General features: G+C 41.9%; 1 protein-coding gene across 2 annotated transcripts in view; it reads left to right on the forward strand.

Moving 5' to 3' along the window:
* The window catches only part of CAPN3 (calpain 3), a 30,828-nt gene extending 11,971 nt beyond the window's left edge, over window positions 1-18,857 (forward strand). The window contains exons 6-24 of one of the 2 annotated variants that reach the window (XM_052782204.1): window positions 401-541; window positions 2,693-2,776; window positions 3,161-3,246; window positions 3,999-4,076; window positions 4,535-4,695; window positions 5,242-5,411; window positions 6,053-6,064; window positions 7,226-7,434; window positions 8,155-8,191; window positions 9,248-9,265; window positions 10,422-10,523; window positions 11,824-11,901; window positions 12,573-12,630; window positions 13,240-13,304; window positions 14,355-14,423; window positions 15,005-15,083; window positions 16,665-16,781; window positions 17,137-17,195; window positions 17,824-18,857. In XM_052782204.1, the coding sequence (XP_052638164.1) occupies window positions 401-541; window positions 2,693-2,776; window positions 3,161-3,246; window positions 3,999-4,076; window positions 4,535-4,695; window positions 5,242-5,411; window positions 6,053-6,064; window positions 7,226-7,434; window positions 8,155-8,191; window positions 9,248-9,265; window positions 10,422-10,523; window positions 11,824-11,901; window positions 12,573-12,630; window positions 13,240-13,304; window positions 14,355-14,423; window positions 15,005-15,083; window positions 16,665-16,781; window positions 17,137-17,195; window positions 17,824-17,850 (1,650 nt within the window). In that variant the 3' untranslated portion in view covers window positions 17,851-18,857. The remainder of the gene's footprint in view (window positions 1-400; window positions 542-2,692; window positions 2,777-3,160; window positions 3,247-3,998; window positions 4,077-4,534; window positions 4,696-5,241; window positions 5,412-6,052; window positions 6,065-7,225; window positions 7,435-8,154; window positions 8,192-9,247; window positions 9,266-10,421; window positions 10,524-11,823; window positions 11,902-12,572; window positions 12,631-13,239; window positions 13,305-14,354; window positions 14,424-15,004; window positions 15,084-16,664; window positions 16,782-17,136; window positions 17,196-17,823) is intronic. The other variant, XM_052782205.1, reaches the window with a different exon arrangement.
* Window positions 18,858-19,093: the final 236 nt, after the last annotated feature.

Here is a 19,093-nt window from a genome sequence, read left to right on the forward strand (position 1 = left end):
GCAAAACCGGCACCCCCCAGTGCCCTCGCCCAGTAAAATGAAGTTAATATGGGGCTGCTGCAGCTGCTGCAACTCTGTTAAGACACAAATCTTCGTGTCAAAGACTAAGTGTGCAAACACGTAGGAAATTCACCCTTTGATTGCCAACATAGCGTCAGATTTTCTTCATTCATCATGGTAAATTTAAAAGCAAAAAAATTCATTTCAATAACCATTATGGAGTATGAAGTTGCACTAAAAGCAAGAGGACAACCGGTGCTATCAACCACTGTAGATAAGTATGGACACAATGAGGGAGAAGAAAAGTTATCTTTTACCACTCATCTTTCTTGTATCATTTCTCTTCCCTCTCCCTGCCTCATCTTTCTGCATGATACTTTTCTCCCCTTCTCTGTACCAGGATAACCTAGGCTTTTCCTACGGATCAGCTCCTTGGAGCGACATTGGGGAACTGATTGCTCGAATGGTGAAGAATCTAGAAAACGCACAGATGACTCACTCCACTGTAGACTACCAGGGGACGGATGAGAGGCCAGCCTGGGTTCGTATGTCTCCAGAAGTGGTTGACTTCAGAGCGCTTTTATTTCCAGACAGTTAGAGAAACGTATCACCCATGCTTTTAAATCCTTATTTGGCTTCACTGAATTATCCCAACACTAAAGACTTGTTCTTATGGATGCTGTTTGACATATGTGTTAAAAGACTACAGTGCTTTCAAACACAGTGACTGACACTAGAGGGCTTCGCTGATACTGCCATTGAGATCCTCATTTAAAATGCCTAACAAGGAAACGGAAAAACATGTTGAGTTTTACAAGTGTGATGAAATACAAAGTAACTCCAGCATACCTACGTATCTAGCAAAATAAAGAGAGGTATGTTAAAACCATTTGAGAAAAATCCCATATTGGTAAGCTTAAAAGCTTTCAAATCTGTAGAGGGACACATTGCCTCTTCCTTCTCTCTGTCAGGCAGCTGTCATACACTGCCCTTTAGAGAGCTGCATTTCCATGACAATGAAATTACATATCTTGCTTTACAGAGGAAAAAAAAAAACAAAAAACCCTCCACAATTACATAATCTAAAACTTTTGGTTGTGCAAACTGTCTTCTGCATTTGCAGCAGAAAGAGCTGATTTTTCCTCTTTTGACATCCATATTTAGTCTTCCTAGAAGACTGAAATGGGTAATTCTTTGGGAAAGCCCAGTATGACTGTCTTGTTTTGCAAGCATGGCTGCCCAAATCATCCATGTTTTGGGGGGAATTTCCTCCCCAGTGACTGTTTACGGAAAGAAGGTTTCTCTCTTTCTATAGTTGCTGCCCCAGCAGCCATTGTGCTGCTGGTTATTACACACTCCTAAGCCATCACTAGAAAAGAAATCATGACTCTTGATGGAAAGAGGCAGATAGTGCAGGCTTCAAAGGCACTTCAGAAAAGCGACCCAGGGCACCAGCAGAAGTTAGTGTTTTTAAATAGAAAAAAGACAAAGGGGTTCTGATAAGTAATGATAGCAACAATATGAGTAGAAATGAAGAAAAGATTAAAAAGATATGAGGTTATAGGCATAAAAAGTATGGAAACAGGAGCAAGAAAAAAAAAAAAAAAAGAAACAGGAGCAGAAGGGAAATAATGGAAAATAATTGCAACAGCCAGGCAATATTTGGATGAGATCCTCCCTGTGCAAGCTGAGAATCTAACTGTGCGACCTTACTAATTCTCTGTTTCTAGCCCTGCCTCTCTCACAACCTCAAATGTGTCAAGAAGGGATAGCAGAGTTACTGGCAGGGCCTTGCAGTCATCTCTCAATAACAGACATAACGGAGGAGGGGAAGTTTCGCACATGGTCCATGTGCGCGTAGCAGAGCCTTCCCTTCCACTGATCTCTGTGATCTCTCTTACAAGTACAGTGGACTGTGTGCACCTGCCACCTTGCTCTCAATTCTTTATCTCCCAGATAAACAGCATCCTGAGATCTGCAAATAAAAATCTATCAGTCACACTAACAGTTGCTTACCAAGACTTAGGCCTGAGCAACAGATTGCTGAAGAAAGCTACACCCTTCCTGAATGTCAGTTGGAAAAAATTTCAATCATGAGGATTTTAACAATAATGGAATAAAACGTACAGGAAATTAATTTAAAAAAACATAGTCTAAGTTAGTAGGAACAGTGTATTAAATACAGGGTGGTTTAATGTCATTGTGGTAAGGTAGCAGCCATGTGTAAAGATGAAAGTATTCTTCTAGGTGTTGATCTGCTCTGATGTTTCCAGTTAATGTAATAACCTTACTGAGCCATACAAGAACATACTATCCCAGAAAGGGCTGAATTGTCCTAAAGTAGAAAATCTAATTATTTTGATTAAGTACGCTATATACTAGCATGTTCCAAGTGCAAAAAGCAGTAACCTACACAAAGGGAAAAAGTAAATCACAAAATGTCCTTTCCAATTGATATTACTAACTTTTTCCTTTTTTAGTTCATGCTTCACTCCTTTCTAACCAACAACATTAATTCTGTGGGCACTAAGCTTGCCCACCTTGGCGAACGCAAAGAAGAGAACAAGACAAAAAACGCTGTCACCTGAATGGTGTCACCCTCCCTCCAAAAGCCCAGGGTGGCACTACCTGCCTTAGAGCAGATGGCTGAGCTTTGCATGACTCTTACAAGTTTTTATCTTGTGTCTAACAGACCATAATGCCAATGCAGTATGAAACCCGGATGTCTTGCGGGCTCGTCAAAGGTCATGCCTACTCTGTCACGGCCGTGGAAGAGGTACGTACAGTCCCTTCCCTCCAGCTGTGGTCTACACTCACCTAGCACCATGCATGTCAGCAAAGCTATGAGGGAAGAAAAAAGCAAAACAAATTATAAGCTCAGGAAACAACATCTATACTTAAATAAATGAAAGCCTTGTGGAGAAACAAACCTGTCCAAGTTTTGGCTTTCTGGGGAAATTCCACTGCTTGGGCAAATGTGACCACAGGCGGCCACCTTCTGGTGTGACAGCCTTCCAGCACTCACCCCAGGCAGGTCAGGCCGGGCCATGGCCCAGGAAAGCACCATCATGGTAGGAGCTGGTATCAGCTATTTGACAGGCAGAGCTTTTCCTTTTGAACCTACCCTCAGTCTATTCTTGTTGCATTCTTTTTCAATTAGACAACATTTAAAGGGGAAAAAATACGTCTGGTGAGGCTGAGAAACCCCTGGGGGCAGGTGGAATGGAACGGACCTTGGAGTGACAAGTGAGTAAAACAGAGCTTCACCTGATTTGGAAAAAAAAAAAAAATTTGCAGCTTTATTTGCCCTTATGCAGCTTGTGCATGACCCTAACCTTTAATGATGAGGTATCTGAATTGTCTTTGCTGTCATTTTGACTCATGCACTTTGAAGTTGATCATAGTTGAGTGCTTAGCTGAAGCTGTAAAAAGAAGAGCACCTAAAAGAGGTGTTAAGAGGGGCTTTACTCAATGGAAATGAAGAGAGAGCCAAGTCTCATGGCATAGTCAATCTGATTTTACTGTCTAGCAAGTTCAGCAATGTCCATTTTCAAAACAAGATGTGACAGTAGAAAAATCTTTTAAATTACAAAAGAACTGGACGAAACAAGATGTCAGTACATGAACGAGTTTGGATAAAGCTTCTCATTAGGTTTTACTAAAAGGAATTTCAATAGCTACTCCAGCAATGAGAGTCTGCAAACACTTTTTTCTTCAAGCTAAATAAAATTAACACAGTTCAGCAGATTTTTGAGAGCTGCTAAGAGGAAGTCTGAAGAGAAGGCAGAGACAAGTAGGGCAATTGCTTTTTTATTTGGGCATGTGGAAAGGAGGGTAGCAATGAGAACAAATGGCTGCAAAGCTCACAAAGGAAAAATTCTATGAACGTAGCAAGATGACTCTTTGACTTTCCATTCTATGAGGCTTACAGTAAAGAGTAGAAATTTTAATGGAAACTGTATTGCAAATCGTAATCTAACTTGTTTACTCCTTTGAAGGTCAGAGGAGTGGAACTTCATTAACAAAGAAGAGAAAATCCGCCTGCAGCACAAGATTGCGGAGGATGGGGAGTTCTGGTGAGAATGTCGGTCAAAAGCCTGTGCTTCTCTAGTAGATAAGCATCCATAGAAAAAAATGAATCACACTGCACTACTTAAATCTGCTAAAACCATTGCAGTAATCCCTGTTCCCCTTCATATTCCCAATAAGCCCTGCTCTGCAATCTCCTCATTCTCCCACCAGGGTTTATTGAGTGCCACCAGCAGAGTCCTAATTATGCTACACTTCCACGAGCACTCCATCACCCTTCCTACGTACCATCCTCTCAGCCCAGTTTCCCCCAGTTTGGAGCTGTAGCTGCGTAAATTGACCAACCAGCAGGCCAAATGCATTAGGAAATCATGGCGCTCCCACTGCAAACTTGCCCTAATTGTGGCAGTATCGTTGGTCACCCTCCTCCACCCCACCAGGATCTTTCAGAAAACCACCCACCATGTAAATCCATTTGGGCTCAGTTTGCCCTCAATTCCTCCAGGATATCATTTGAGGATTTCATGAGGCACTTCACAAAACTCGAGATCTGTAACCTCACACCTGATACTCTGGAAGCCGATAAACTCCAGACCTGGACTGTGTCAGTCAACGAAGGGCGCTGGGTGAGAGGCTGCTCAGCTGGGGGTTGCCGCAATTATCCAGGTGAGCAATGGGTCTTGAGAGATACAGCCTCTTTGATGGGGACCGTGTTAGATCCCACAGGCGAAGTTGTACCACAGCCCAATCAGTGCTCAGCCATAGGAAAAGCTTTGCTTCCTCAGTGGACGAGGCACGCAATTTTGTAGCTGGAAGCCTTCTGTCACTATGTTTGTGACAGCACCTCATAAGCCCAAAAGGCAGGCCTGCCAAAGATAAATCATTGTTCAAATACTTCACCCCAAGTAAGATTAAAGAGATCAATTTCACTCTAACAGTTAGATTTCACTTGCAAAATCCACTTTCTGACAGTTTTAGGTGCTTCAGAAGTTTGTCAGATGCCAGTTCTTCATTTTATATGCTCCTTTGCTGTGCAGTTTTGTTAGAATTATGTAAAACCCATAACAAAAAAAATACATACGTATTAGCCCAATTTTAACCTTTTCCTTAGGAGCCACAGGCAGGGAACTTAAAAGTTGTCTCTGATCATGAGTATTGTTAGAAAACAAAAGCTTTACATGTTTGCTTTGGGTTGTTGGTGGGATTTCACAGATACATTTTGGACCAATCCCCAGTATCGCTTGAAGCTCCTGGAGGAAGATGATGATCCTGAGGATGAACAGGTCGTCTGCAGCTTCCTCGTCGCACTGATGCAGAAAAATAGGAGGAAAGAACGCAAGCTGGGAGCCAACCTGTACACCATTGGCTTTGCCATCTACGAGGTACCAGCTCTAGCCTTCATTCTTCGCACTATGGTCACAAATCCTGACAATATGCATTTACCAAGAAAGTCACTGAATCATTCAGCCTGATCACATGAATTGCAATTTTTACTTTACAAGGGACTCAGAGGAAGCCTGGAAGGAAGGAAATTCAAGGCTTTGTAACCATTCAGACCGTAGTAACCTCAGGGTTTACTCCGTCTATAAGTAACACACTTTTTAGGCTTTTATAGTGACTTAATGCCAGATTTTAACATATTCTTTCCTATACATTCTTTACTCTCCCTTTCATCCTTGCTGAAACTAAACATTTCATTGGCAGAATAGTGTAAAAAAGGAAACAGACATCCAAGATGCATATGTAGCAATTAATCTCTGTCCCTGCTATCGACTTCGTGAAGAAGTCAATTTACTCAGTCCCTTGCACAAACATATTTAGTTCAGATCTTAGTGGACCTCATGTAGATCCCAAGAAATCTAGAAAGGAAGAGAGAAATTGCTTAGAATATTTCTCTAACTTGGGGCATTTTAATTACTGGCTGTGCCCCCAGAAATCTATGTGAACACCCTTCTGTATGATCTAGAAACAAGTGGACTCACCTAGTAGCTCTGACTGTTTCTTCTCTTTGTTTCTCCTTAAGGTGCCCAAAGAGGTATGAGCAGAACGGAGGCAGATTGACATCTTGGTGTATACTCACAGCTAGTGTTACTGTTGTGCTTGTCTGTAAGTCAGCAGGAAACTGTCCAGTCAAGTTTGTTTTCAGGGACGTAACAGAGGTGAAACTGCTAACCTTTCTGCTTTGAGTGTTTGTTAGTAACATTTTGCCGATAATTTTTAGCTCCTTCTCACCCGCGCCCCATTTTCACTTGCACCTGTTCCTCAGTTCTTCTTTTCTATTCTCTATGAGACCTGGCCATGGCTGATACGGTCGGTCAGTGAGCCTGGGCTGCAGGAAGCAGCATCAGAGAGCACTTTGCCTTTGCGCTCCACGCAGAACCACCCTAAACCACTGCCGTTTCCTCCTGCAAATAATGCCGATGGCCTATATCCTGCAGCCACAGAGTTTTCTCTATAGTCTTAGAATTTGTTTGGAAAATCAATGGTATTTTCAGCCATCGAAGAAAACATATAGAAGTACACAGATTATGTTTTTTCTGAGCTTGCCGGTAGCTGAATCATTGGCATCACAAGTTTCCCAAACAAGCTCACCTGACTGATTTGTTACCTGGAAAACATGAAGATGACAGTCTGAATGTTGTCTTTGCTGACAATTTTACAGGTGGTTATTTCTGCAGAAAACAGCCTGCAAGTGTTCTTAGCCCATAATTCTTGACTTAATGTTCATATTTGAACCAATGCAACGTTTAATTTTCATGTTTCTTTAGCAGATACAGAATTCGTGTTTTGTCCAGGCAAGGACATGTTTCCACTGCAAGCACCTTCACCTTACCACACTGCATGTAGGAGTTTGCATATACCATTCCTTGCCATGCCACCCTCCAAGGAAAGTAGCTGAACTTTGGTTACACACAACACAACAGTCAAGTAAAAGTGCCTACATGGCAGAAGTCAGCCAAGGCTCTGCAGGTGGGCCCTGGAGCAGCCCTCAGAAGCCAACTAGACCCAGCCAGTAGCAACTTAAAGGTGACAGACTCCGTATCTGTTACCAGTTAGCATCCTTCATCAGCTCCCTGCTTGCTAAGCTGCTGCTTCATTTGTGTTTTCTGTCCCAACCATGTACTGCCCGCATGACAAGCCACCTGGGGAATGGGTAAGACTTCCTTGAAGACAAATTGACTCATTTGTTCTGCAGATGCATGGTACTAAGCACCACTTGCAAAAGGATTTTTTCCTCTACAATGCCTCCAAAGCTAGAAGTAAGACCTATATAAACATGCGAGAAATCTCTGAGCGCTTCCGGTTACCTCCCAGCGAGTACGTCATCATCCCATCAACGTACGAACCCCACCAGGAGGGAGAATTCATCCTAAGGGTCTTCTCAGAGAAAAGAAGTCTTTCAGAGTAAGTTGCAAATCCATTTATCTGACCATAAAGATGGAGGTGAGCTCACTAGTCTGCTGTAGTCATGTTCCCAGTTTGCTACACCCTGCTTTTAATTTTCTTAACCTCATTAGAAACTCCAAGCTACAAACTCATTTCCCTGAGCTTCCCTTGTAATCTAACAAGAGCCTGCTTTGAATTGTCTTTGGAGAAGCTTACTACTTGCAGGATATCCTTTGTAAACATACCATCAGCGGTTTTCAATAATGAAAATGAATCTATTTGGTTTTTATTGCTGTATGCCACTGGCTGGAGTTTTGGTCAGATAGATCATTGAACCAGACCTAATTTCAGTCACAAAAGAAATACAGAAGTAGGTAGTTACTTCCTCTCCATCCTGCTCTTCAACTAGTTTCCCAGAGCTCAGCAAATTGCAGCCAGTGTCACTCTACTTAGGCCAAACAGCTCCTGTTTTACTCCCTGCTGCCAAAGTTCAGTGTTGTCAAGGATCTTCTTTAGAGAAGTAAACCAGGCAACAGCCCTCCTGGAAGTGGTACTTGGGATGCACAGCTCAAACTGGGAAAAACCTATGTCTAGAGCCTGCAGTGATAATGCTTGGAAGCCAGCCCACAGCACTGGTTGTTTGGAAAGTTCAAGCAGCTGCTTACAAACCAGCTACAGAAACAATCAATGTTGGGAACAGTCACTTTCCCGATTTATTTACTTTCTGCTTTCTTCTAGGGAGGTTGAAAACATGATTGAGGCAGAGCGTCCATCAGTAAGTACTGTCCTGGGCCTCTTTTGTACATGAATAGGGGTAGGGAGAGGAGGAGCATCACATCAAGGAAAACCTACAGCAGGAAACCATTTGCAGCCACATAACAGCTCCTTTAGCATAAATTCCCACATTTTTTCTCATCAACATGCTTCTATTAACACTTGCTTTATATATTATGTACACTACTTTCTGATTTGGTCAGACCAAAACATTTTGCCAGGTTTGAAATCTGCTCCTGGCATAAAGACGCGGGATGCTAAGCATTGCCTTTGCCTCCATCAATGGAGATTATTCATTTACCAGGGGAGGCCTAGCTCTATGCTCCAAGATATTTTGTTTGTGAAACTGGCATCTCATCTAATAAAGAAAAAAAATACTTATTTTGAAGTACATACTTTCTGGAAAGGGATCCTATTGATACTCTGATTCAAACTAGCATCCATGACAAGCTCTAACTCTTCAGCCTGGGGTCTTGCACATCTTTGTGGGAATATACTAGAGCTAACAATACAATTAATCTTGAAAAAAAATCGGAGGAAATGCTCTTGCACAGAATTGAGCTCCATCAAACCTTGCTCAGAAGTATTCCCCTTTCATTTGCTGTCATGATAACAAAATATTTGTCCAGATCTGGTGGAATTTAATTGCCACTTCAGATAACAGGCCTGTGGGCACGGAAGTCCAATATCCACTGCATCAACAGGTTGGGAAAAAGAAAAAGGAATAGTCAGAGCTAAAGGTACAATAGAGATTTTATTCAAGCAGACAAAGTCCCAAATGAGATGGGACACTGTTTTGCTATGGCTTCTGCAATTTCTGTCCTTCAGTATGCAACTTCTTAGTGGGTGCATTTTCCCTCATTTTTGGAGATTTGAAAACTGTATGAATATAGGAAATGGGAAAAAATTGTATGAATATAGGAATGGGAAAAATAAATGTAAGAAAGGGCAAGAGAAAAAAAAAAACACTTTACCATCAGTTCTGCATAATCTGGGTAAAATCTATAATTCTGTTTAAAACCACTTTTTTTCTTTAATTTTGTCTCTTTTTGTACAGAAGAAGAAAAAGGGCAAGGTGGGTACTTGCGCTATGTGCTGAATGCCAGCAAAGCAAGGAGCATGTGCAATGCATGCAGCAGGAGCAGGGTTCCTTGGTATCATGATTTCTCCGCATCTAGAAACTGATCTAGTTAATGAAGGGCACTGGATAAGAGGCCACTTGCAGGCAGCAAAGATTTTGTCTTCCTACACTAAATTCTAATGACATAGCATTAGCATCATACACCCCGCTCATTCAAGGGGGTGGCAAAAAGCTAACAGAAACTTTTCAGCTTTAAAAGCTTGATCCTCTGGGTTGCTCAAACTGCCCTTCCTGCCTGCCCCTCCAGAGGCACCCCGACACAACCTTTCTAGTGAAAATCACCCCTTCTCCAGACATGTGCCCTCACATTTGCTATTGCTTAATGCAGCTACTCCTCGTTCCTGAAGTTTCTGCTCACCAAAGTCCAGGATCCTGCTTTCCATTCCACACAACACATTTAGGACCTTGAAAATGTAATCAGTCATTTTTAACCTCAAGACAGGCTGATTGCAATTAATACTCTAGGGCAACACATTCGCATCTTGTAGTGGCTTTCCTTGTTTTAAATGCACTAAAACAAAGCAATTGCACATGGCTGCTTACAGCTGAATGCTTCAAGAATTAATACAGAGAAAGAACATATGTTTTGCATAACTAACAAGCTCCTACACAAATACTCCTTTTCTGTGTAGGATTCAGATTCTGTTTGTTCTCAGTACTACTGTCCTTCACAGAGGAGCAATTTCATCAGTTTAACAGAGAATTGAGAATCTGGGAGGCTTATTTTGCTAAAACAAAACAAAACAAACCCAACCAAAACAACCCCCCAAAAAACCCACAACGAACACGTTTAAACAGTTACCGGCTTTCTGAAAAGGAAAGCTAGAAGCCAGAGATTGCACTATTTTGCAAAAAGACTTTTGCAGTTTATTTAGCATGAGGAGAACAGTAACTTCAGAAATTCCTCCACCTTTTTTTTTTTTCTTTCTTTGCTTTCATTCCCAGCTCTGGCTTCTCCAGTCATGCTCTCAGGGGTGGGAGCTGTTGCTGCATGTGCTTTACCACCAAACGGTTGTCACCAAATATTTTCGCTTCCACATCTACTTGTGTAATTTCCATTTTTCTTTTGCTCTCTTCCTTCTTCTTCTAGCCTATCATCTTTGTTTCCGACAGAGCAAACAGCAATAAGGAGCTGACAGCAGATGAAGATGCTGGCAAAGACGGTGAAAAAACCCACATAGATGAGAAAAAGGTTTCTGCAGCAAGTGGCAAAGGGGGAAATAGGGCTTGGTCTGGCTGGCATGACAGCGGCCGGGGGAAGCACAGGAATAGGGCGAGGAAGTGTCCCAAGATACTTAACATCTTTACATCAAATTTTAGCATAACTTGCGTATGGTTTATGTGGATCTAATGAGCATGACACAGACTATCCCTTCAGTTATTTAACACGTGTGCTGGAGGATGTAGTTGCTTGAAAACTATTCTTGGTTGGTCTCTCATACAAGGATCCCCGCTGTGACAGATCTTTCCCCACGAGCAGTGCAGTCCAATCCACTCTCGCTCAGCCCCCTGAAGCGGTACCCGCTTTACACAGGGCACACACATAAACTGTGCCCGAGGGGCTTCAGGAGCTCCTGGCAATGATCCCAGCCTCCCCCCACTACAAGTTACACATCCCTATACCAGTCCCCACTGGCCAGAGGGGAAAAGGATGAGTAAACCCAGGAGCTCCTGCACCCTGCCTCTTTTCTCTCACTACCGGAGAGGAGGAAAACAGGGTAGCGAATGCAGGGTTTCTGCCTGCAGGTGGGTGAGGGACACAAGATACAATGGCCAGATCCTGCACCCAGGCTCATGGCATCTGGAGGCATGGCTTGAGTTTACAGCAAGCGTGCTGTTCCACTGCTCAGCTGCCAGAACATGCAGGTGGCAAAGTGGGAACCAATCCTAACTTCCCTCTGCATTTAGACAAACAAAAATAAGAACTAAGCCAAGAAATTAACTTTGTTACACATAATTCCTGTAATTTCGGGGGGGGGGGGTATAAAACAGAGTTTCCTCTTTCAGTAACAGCCTCAGAGTTCAGGCTTGCTCTTTGCATGTGTCTGAGAAAGCTTCACTTTCATCGTTTGCCTCTGTCTCTTGTGCTACTTGTCTCCAGCAAGGGACCCCCCACATTACAAAGAGCTCTCAAGCCCAAGTCCCTCTGGTCAATTCCTAGCCTACAGGGCAGCTATGGAGCAGATATGCCTCTTCTGCTCCAAACCTTTCCTTTGCAATGTTTTGAAACAAAAAACTAGAAGATAAACATCTGTCAGTGAAAGCATCTCTTTCCAAGAGATAGGAGAGTAATGGGATGAAGTTAAATACTCAGCAGTTTTGCCAAGGAATACATTTAACCAAAAAAAGGGGAAAGGAACAGGAGGATGACCTGTTCCTCCAAAGACCTCCAGATTCACTAAGAGGCTCCCTCGTGCAAGGGTGAGCGAGCCATCCAGGCTCTTTCCCTTCCCTGCTGGGCTAAGAATGTGTCTCTGCTTGTCTCTTTTCAGCGTCCTTCAGCAAAAGCTTGTGAGAGGAGTGAAGAGGAACAACAGTTCAGAAATATTTTCCGACAGATTGCAGGGGATGTGAGTATGCAAACCGATCCCTGTGTCTGCCATCAAAGCAGCCTAGCCACAGCAGCACCTAAATCAACTGCTTCACAGATTCAAACCACTAAATTTTAAAATTTCCTTTGAGATTTGAAGCTAAGCAAAATCAAATCAAAATCCAATTAAGTATACAGCTATCCTCGTATGTACATATAAGCTATTCCCATTGTGTATGAGGGAGCCCGATTTAAATTCAAGCTTTTACTTCTATCACTACCACAGGATGCTATTTTGCATAGCATGTATAAACAAGTTAGAAATGCAATGCCCTCCAGTACATGCTTGACAAGGGAAGTTAAAAGTAAAAACAGATCAAAGAACTGCATAAATCAAGATGCTGCAAATGGGTTACAGGGATTTTTGCATTTTGCTTTTTGGCTTATACAGTGGCTTGAAATTACTGGTCATTCTTCTAGTTGTAGTTTAATAAGCACTATATGGTAACTTTAGACCTACCTTGTACTGCAGCCTCAAGAAAGATTTGGACTAATGTTTATATGACCTAGAACGCTCTCTAGTTTGAAGCATATATATGCCATACTGAAAAGTGACCAAAGACTTCATGCTTTTAGCATATCCATCCATAAAATGATCTGCTTAATAAGGAATGTTGTAATTAATGATATTCTCACCACATTTCCCACCAGGACATGGAGATCAACGCTGAAGAACTCAGGAACGTTCTCAATAATGTTGTAAAAAAACGTGAGTTTGACCATGTTTTTTCAGTAACCCCGGACAAAGAAATCTGTGATATAATGTAACCCTCCGCCCCTGAGTTGCACTCTAAAAATTATTTATGGTTTCAAACTCACAAATTTCCTACTTACACTTCCATGGACTTTGCATCTGAGACTTTAGCAAGCTGAACTTTTCATAGAGATGCTCTCTACGAGTGACCAAGTACTGATAACACAGAAACGAGCAAACGTTTATTGGAAGCACCACACAGGATAATAGAGCATTTCTAGCAATCTGCAAATGCCCTTTAAAAAAAAAAAAAATTCTAATGGAGAGGCAGACTTTTCTCCCTGTTTAGCAAACTTTAGCCTACAGACCCTGGGCTTGCTTAGTTACCTGGAAGTTAGTTTAGAGTTTTCCAGAGGTTTTTATTGTGTATAACAGGTCAAGAAAAGTAATCTCTAATTCACAAGCAATAACATTACTTAGAGTCTTTTCAAATTTCTTTACCATTCATTTCTTACTGGATGAAGGAAGTAGGTTTGGCTTCTACTTTGAGTAGAGTTACATCTAAGAGGAAGAAGCACTTGCTGTCTTGCATGATCTGTTTTCACCTGGGATCATTTATTTCAGATAAGGACCTAAAGACAGAAGGATTTGAACTGGAATCCTGCCGCAGCATGATTGCTTTAATGGATGTATCCTTTTCTGGTGAAAGAGGAGTGCGTGATACCACACTAGTCCACTCAGGTTGTATTTCCCACCACTACACACACAATTTAGTAAGTAAGCCAGGGAAGGAGAACAGTACCTTATAGTGTGTAGTCAGAGAACACAGCATTCCTGGTTTGGCACATCTTAACTCCAGTCATCTCAACATTACTGTAGTTGGCAGATGAAAATATCCCAAACCAGAAAACTACAGAATAAGTCAGTCAGTATGATACCCTTCCTTAGGTATCAGCGACTGGCCAGCTCATGTACTAAAGCATGATTTTTCAAAAATATTTTTATAAACCAACTCAACCTAACTACAGTTCTTGCCAACAAACTTACTGTATTTCTCTCTTAAGTTTATAATGTATTATACATTCCACTGTGTGTTTAGCATGCAACACATACAGAAATTGTCTCAGAGCAGGTATAATAAAACACACTACAAGATACCATACGGGGTTACCTCTGATACAACATCACTCAGTTTTCCTGTTTGATGTAACACATGATTTTGAGAGAACATAAGCGCATTCAAACATAACCAGAACAAAATTGTAACTACAACCCAGAGCCATAATGGTTGGAGCCTAAACACAGTTTTGTAATTGGCTTTAGTCAACATTTTGCTTAGCTCTCAATTAACTTTAAGCAAGGCAGAAAGAGCTTCACTCTAGGTTAAAGCTCAGTTTTCTTACAAAACATTGGGTAAGCTTCACGTTTGGAGGTATTTGGAAAGAGCCCAATAAAACATCCTGCTCGTACTTTATAATAGCTGCAGAAGCAAGCCTCTCTCCTGTACCAGATGTTTGCTTCTACACAAAGTACAAATAGTACTTCACACTCCTCAAACAAAATACTACGCACAATAACAAAAACATTCACAAATACTTCACTGCACAGCTCAGCCCGCTCTTAATGCTGAGGAGATCCTGAACTCAGTTTCACATTCATCCCTTCACCAGTAGTTGCAGACTTAATTAATTTTCTCTTAAAAATATTGTGGTTTTTTTACCTGAATGTTTGCATCACAGACAGATGGCTCAGGGAAGATAAACTTTGATGAGTTTCGACATCTCTGGGACAAGATTAAAAGCTGGCAGGTATTGCTGGTATACACAACACTGTTCTTCACAGCTTCTGCAGTGCAAAAGCTCGTGTAGGAAACAAGAACTCTCTACATACACTACAACAACAACAACCCTAAAAAAATTACAAATTAGCTTCTAAAAGGATAAGTAATATTTCTCCTTATCCTACTCACAGCCTAAGCAAATAACCTGAATCTCTGAAGCTCCAGCACTCATATAAGAACTTCCCCCATGAGAACAGTACAGATGCATGCAAATTGGGAGGAAGAGGAGGAAGGGAACTAGAATCAGGCCTCACAAAGAGCTTAATTAGGACAATCAAGAGAGAGGATTAACAGCATAAACTCAAGTCAAACAAGGAGAGTCTCTAGGGGAGAGCTTTTTGCTTCTTAGGGCATGGATCTAAATTATCTTACTTTGTGACTGAGAGGAGCTCTCTGCTAAGAACTCAGACTGCCCAGCAGCAGCAACGTAAGGCAAATGGCAAAGCCTCCAAGTGCCTGAGGCACACATCCCATATCCAGTCAGTGGTACATTCAACAGGAGCACAAGCTTTTATTTCTGTTGTGTATTTATTTGTTTTCTTTTTCCAGAAAATCTTCAAGCATTATGACACGGATCATTCAGGAACTATTAACAGCTATGAGATGCGCAATGCAGTCAAGGATGCAGGTACTTCCCCCAGTGTCCAGTGCCCAGTGCCCAACAGCTGAAGAAACCTTATTTTGTTTGATGTATCACAGGGTGAAATCAGGAACATAGTGCTGCCTTGTAAAGACAGACCCTAGAGAAATTTAAAAAAATTCTTTTCCCCCAACAGAGGTTCTCAAATATCCAAATGGCAAGCCTTGTATGTCTGTCTTGCCAACCAAATAGATCTCTTCAGCTCTTTAAACTTTATGCTAAATGACGCTCTGCTGTCTTAAGGATCTCCCACTTGGGGTCCAGCTGTTCAGGGGAACCAGGGAGTGCTGAAGACATTTGCTCTCATTTAAGCTGTGGATTCTTTATGTTTGTGTAAGTAACAAACAAAGAACAGTGGAAAAACTTCAACCCAAGCGTACAGGCACTGAGCAGGTCAATGTCCAAGTTTGCATCAGAGGCAACTGGACGGACATTTCTTGACTCCTGCTCATGTTTCTTAGGCACTGAGCCACTGGGGGCTCAGTCTCCTCTTCTACCTGTGCAGTGAGAATAAAGTATTTCTGCAAAACTTGCAGTAAATGAAATTCATCCTGCAAAGAGAGGCTTCTGACTTTTCTTGCTTCTTGTCTCAAACACACTGGTGTGCTTCTTCCCCTGGACAGCAGGCCTCCCCCAGCAAATGTCTTTACCAGCTCTGTAACAGAGCAAGATGACTTCTTTAATCAGAAAATCTGTAGTATCACTATAAACGTAGATGGGACGATTTCAGTGACACTTCATCTTCAGTAGTATTTTGGCACATCAGTTACCAGTTCATCAAGGAACAGAAACAGATGGCTATCTTGTACTTTACAAAACATCAGTGATTCGATCCTTTGCTAAGGGCAAAACTACACCTGGATTTGGACTCCTGCTGTAGCAGAAATACAGGTCACTTTTATTTTCCAAGTTTCCATTCCTGCCAGGAAAGTTGTCAATGTAAAAAAAAAATAAAAAAAAAATTTAAATATCTCCTGCCCTGACTTTAGAACTAAGAACACATTTTGCAATAAAAATTTCTCAGTCGTACAGCACGTAAGCTGTGCATGACCTTGCATTTAGCCAACAACCAGCAGTACCCAAATCTTGGCAGACCCTTTACGAAGTGCAGTCGCACGCTGCAGCAGTCGGTGCCACAGGTCGGTAACGCCACGCTCAGGAGTTACCTCCTTATCTATTTTTTGGCCACTGTGTAACTGTGTTGTTTTCATTGCAACTTCCTCCTATGTTTCTGTCACCCGGTTTTTGTTGCTTTGCTCTTACCAGGCTCAGCTAAGCCGCAGACTCTTTGGCGTAGACCTCTCCTCTTCGTACTTACAGCGTGAGGCGACTCACTTGCTCTTGGCCCTCCCAAATCGTAATTTCAAAACGTTACTCCTGTTTTAAGAAAGCAGCTGGACAGAGGGAAGCTCCTTGTAGCTTCACTTCATTTTATTTAGCGGCTGCAGCAGTAGCCTCCACCCTGAGCCTCAGCTGGGCCTGGGAAGCGCCTACGGCCCAACCACTCCTGGAGGCCTGACCAGCACCAGCGCTTCCCCCCAGCTGTGCCCCGTTTCTGGTCCTCCGCAGGGTTTCGGCTGAACAACCAGCTCTACGACATCATCACCATGCGCTACGCCGACAAGAACATGAACATCGACTTTGACAGCTTCATCTGCTGCTTCGTGCGCCTGGACGCCATGTTCAGTGAGTGGCTGCCCCGGTTTTACTGCGCTGCCTCCCCCCCTCGCCCCCAAAACACACTGTCGTACTCAAAACAAAGTTTGTTTAAAGCACTACTGCCTATATATAGTATTAATAATTAAAGATATGTGCTCAGGGAATCTAAAATATGACAGCCGTCTCATACAAACACGAAAGAAACCACTGCATTTCTCCTAGCTAAGAAAAAACACAGCAGAAATACTTGCTGAGCACGTAAGTACATACCTGCACAAGTTTGCGTAACACAACAGGAGCACAATTTAGTTTGCTATCTGGGATCATCTTTACACAAACAGTAATTTAACCTACTCCATATATTTTTGTTTCCTTGCTTTAGGGGCATTCCACGCCTTTGATAAAGATGGAGATGGCATCATTAAGCTCAATGTCCTGGAGGTAAACTGCTTTATGCCAGTATTTCTAACACAAGGTCACAATACTAAATTTTAATCATATTATTCATTGCACATGTTCTCAAGGGGACCTATAAGAGTTGGTCTGAAATTGTCATCCAATTGGTAAGAGGCCACAAAAGCTCCTAAAAATTTCGCTACCAATTTTACACAGAAAACATCCATGATCCATCAGCAACAGCTGCTCTGTAAGACTCCAGTTGGTGCTGAAGGGCACAGCTGCAGACTCTTCAGATCATCTTTAAAGTGCTTCAAAAAACTTTTGACTTTTTTTTTAATAAGGCAATTTAAATCAAACATACTGATAGGGCGTTATATGTTAATGGGGTTTAACATAGTTCTTTACCTTTTGAAAATCTTATTAAGATGACTTAGGAAGTTTCAACTTAAAAGCATGTCTTCTGCTAAGGAGATCATAAAAAAACTCTTCACTTTTTGCAAGGGAAGGAGGAATAGGAGCAAGAAGCCCAAGACAAAATTCCCCACTGCCACTGTGCTTCATACTAAGCGTCAGCAAGCGGCTGCCTTCCCGCTAGAGGGTGGTGTCTCAATACAATTTGTTGGAGGATGCCAACAAGTCTTCCATCCTTTAATTTTAACTCTTCTTTCAGTGGCTGCAGCTCACGATGTATGCGTAAGACCAGAGCCAGCGGCCACCTTCATCAAGAACGCACTCAAGACTTCTGAGTAACTAGCTCCATTCATCCCAAAGTGCAAACAAGACCATTTCCTAATTACATGTTTTGCTTGCCAAGGGAAACAGCGCATGGGAAGAAGCCTTTGGAAAAAGAGACAACCATACCCCAGTAGGCAGACCAGTGCGCGTATTCTGTAACTACTTTTATAACTTCCTGACATTTTCCTTTGGGCAACAAGGACTAATTTACTGATGACTGAATTAAGCTTTTTCTGCATGGTAAATACATGGAGCGTGCATCATTGTTCTGCTTATGCTGACAACTGGAAAAGTCTTCCCTCAAGTCAGGCAAAACTGGGACTGTATCTTAACTGTGAAAGTCGGAGGTGTTTACTACCACCTGTAATTAGTCATTAATTCTTTGTCCTGCTTTTGATACTATAATTTCAGCCTCTTCACAATGGTGACTGAATGTTTCATATGAGATTATGCTAGATCACATTACTATTACACATCTCAATCACGTTGTCATAGGTGTGGCTGTGGAGGTGGTTCTCTGCTACACTAGAACCGTGGAAGTAAGGCACAACAGACTGCAATCCCTAGGTACAGCTTGGTCTAGTGCCTCAGCAAAAGTATCAGAACTGTGCCATTTGCTCTCATTTTGAGTACCCCCATTGTATCTTAATTACACATTGGACATTTTAAATGTTTTTTATTGTAACTGCATTCTCTGTAACGTTGAGAAAGTTGTTTCCCATTTGAGACAGAAAACCTCTTATACATACAAATTTATGCATCCACACACACTTCCCCCCCACTCCACACACACACCTCGGGGTCCTATTTCCTGACAGTATTGTGTATTTTTTTATTGTAAGAGGTGACTTGTAGCAGAATCAGACACTATGTTAGCATGATCACATTAGGAATATTATTCGAATGTGCAAGTACAATTAGTTTAATTGAACTGAAAATAAAACCAACTGGATTTTGGCCTAAGCTTAAGGGTTGTTTTTTGTTTTTATTTTGAAAGAACAGAGAAGGATGAAACATTGAGCACTCTTCCACCATTCTCCTGAATATACAGCAGCTTTTGGAGTTTTATGGCAAGCGTGAAATCAGCTTAATCTCTCAAACACTTGCCGGTTTGCTCCTTGAATGCATTAAAAAAAAAAAAAAAAAAAAAGCACTTAAGCTTGAGAGGTTCCATCATTACCAGCTTTAAGGATGACAGGCTTTCA

This window comes from Harpia harpyja, chromosome 3, assembly GCF_026419915.1.
Source record: "Harpia harpyja isolate bHarHar1 chromosome 3, bHarHar1 primary haplotype, whole genome shotgun sequence".
NCBI lineage: Eukaryota > Metazoa > Chordata > Aves > Accipitriformes > Accipitridae > Harpia > Harpia harpyja.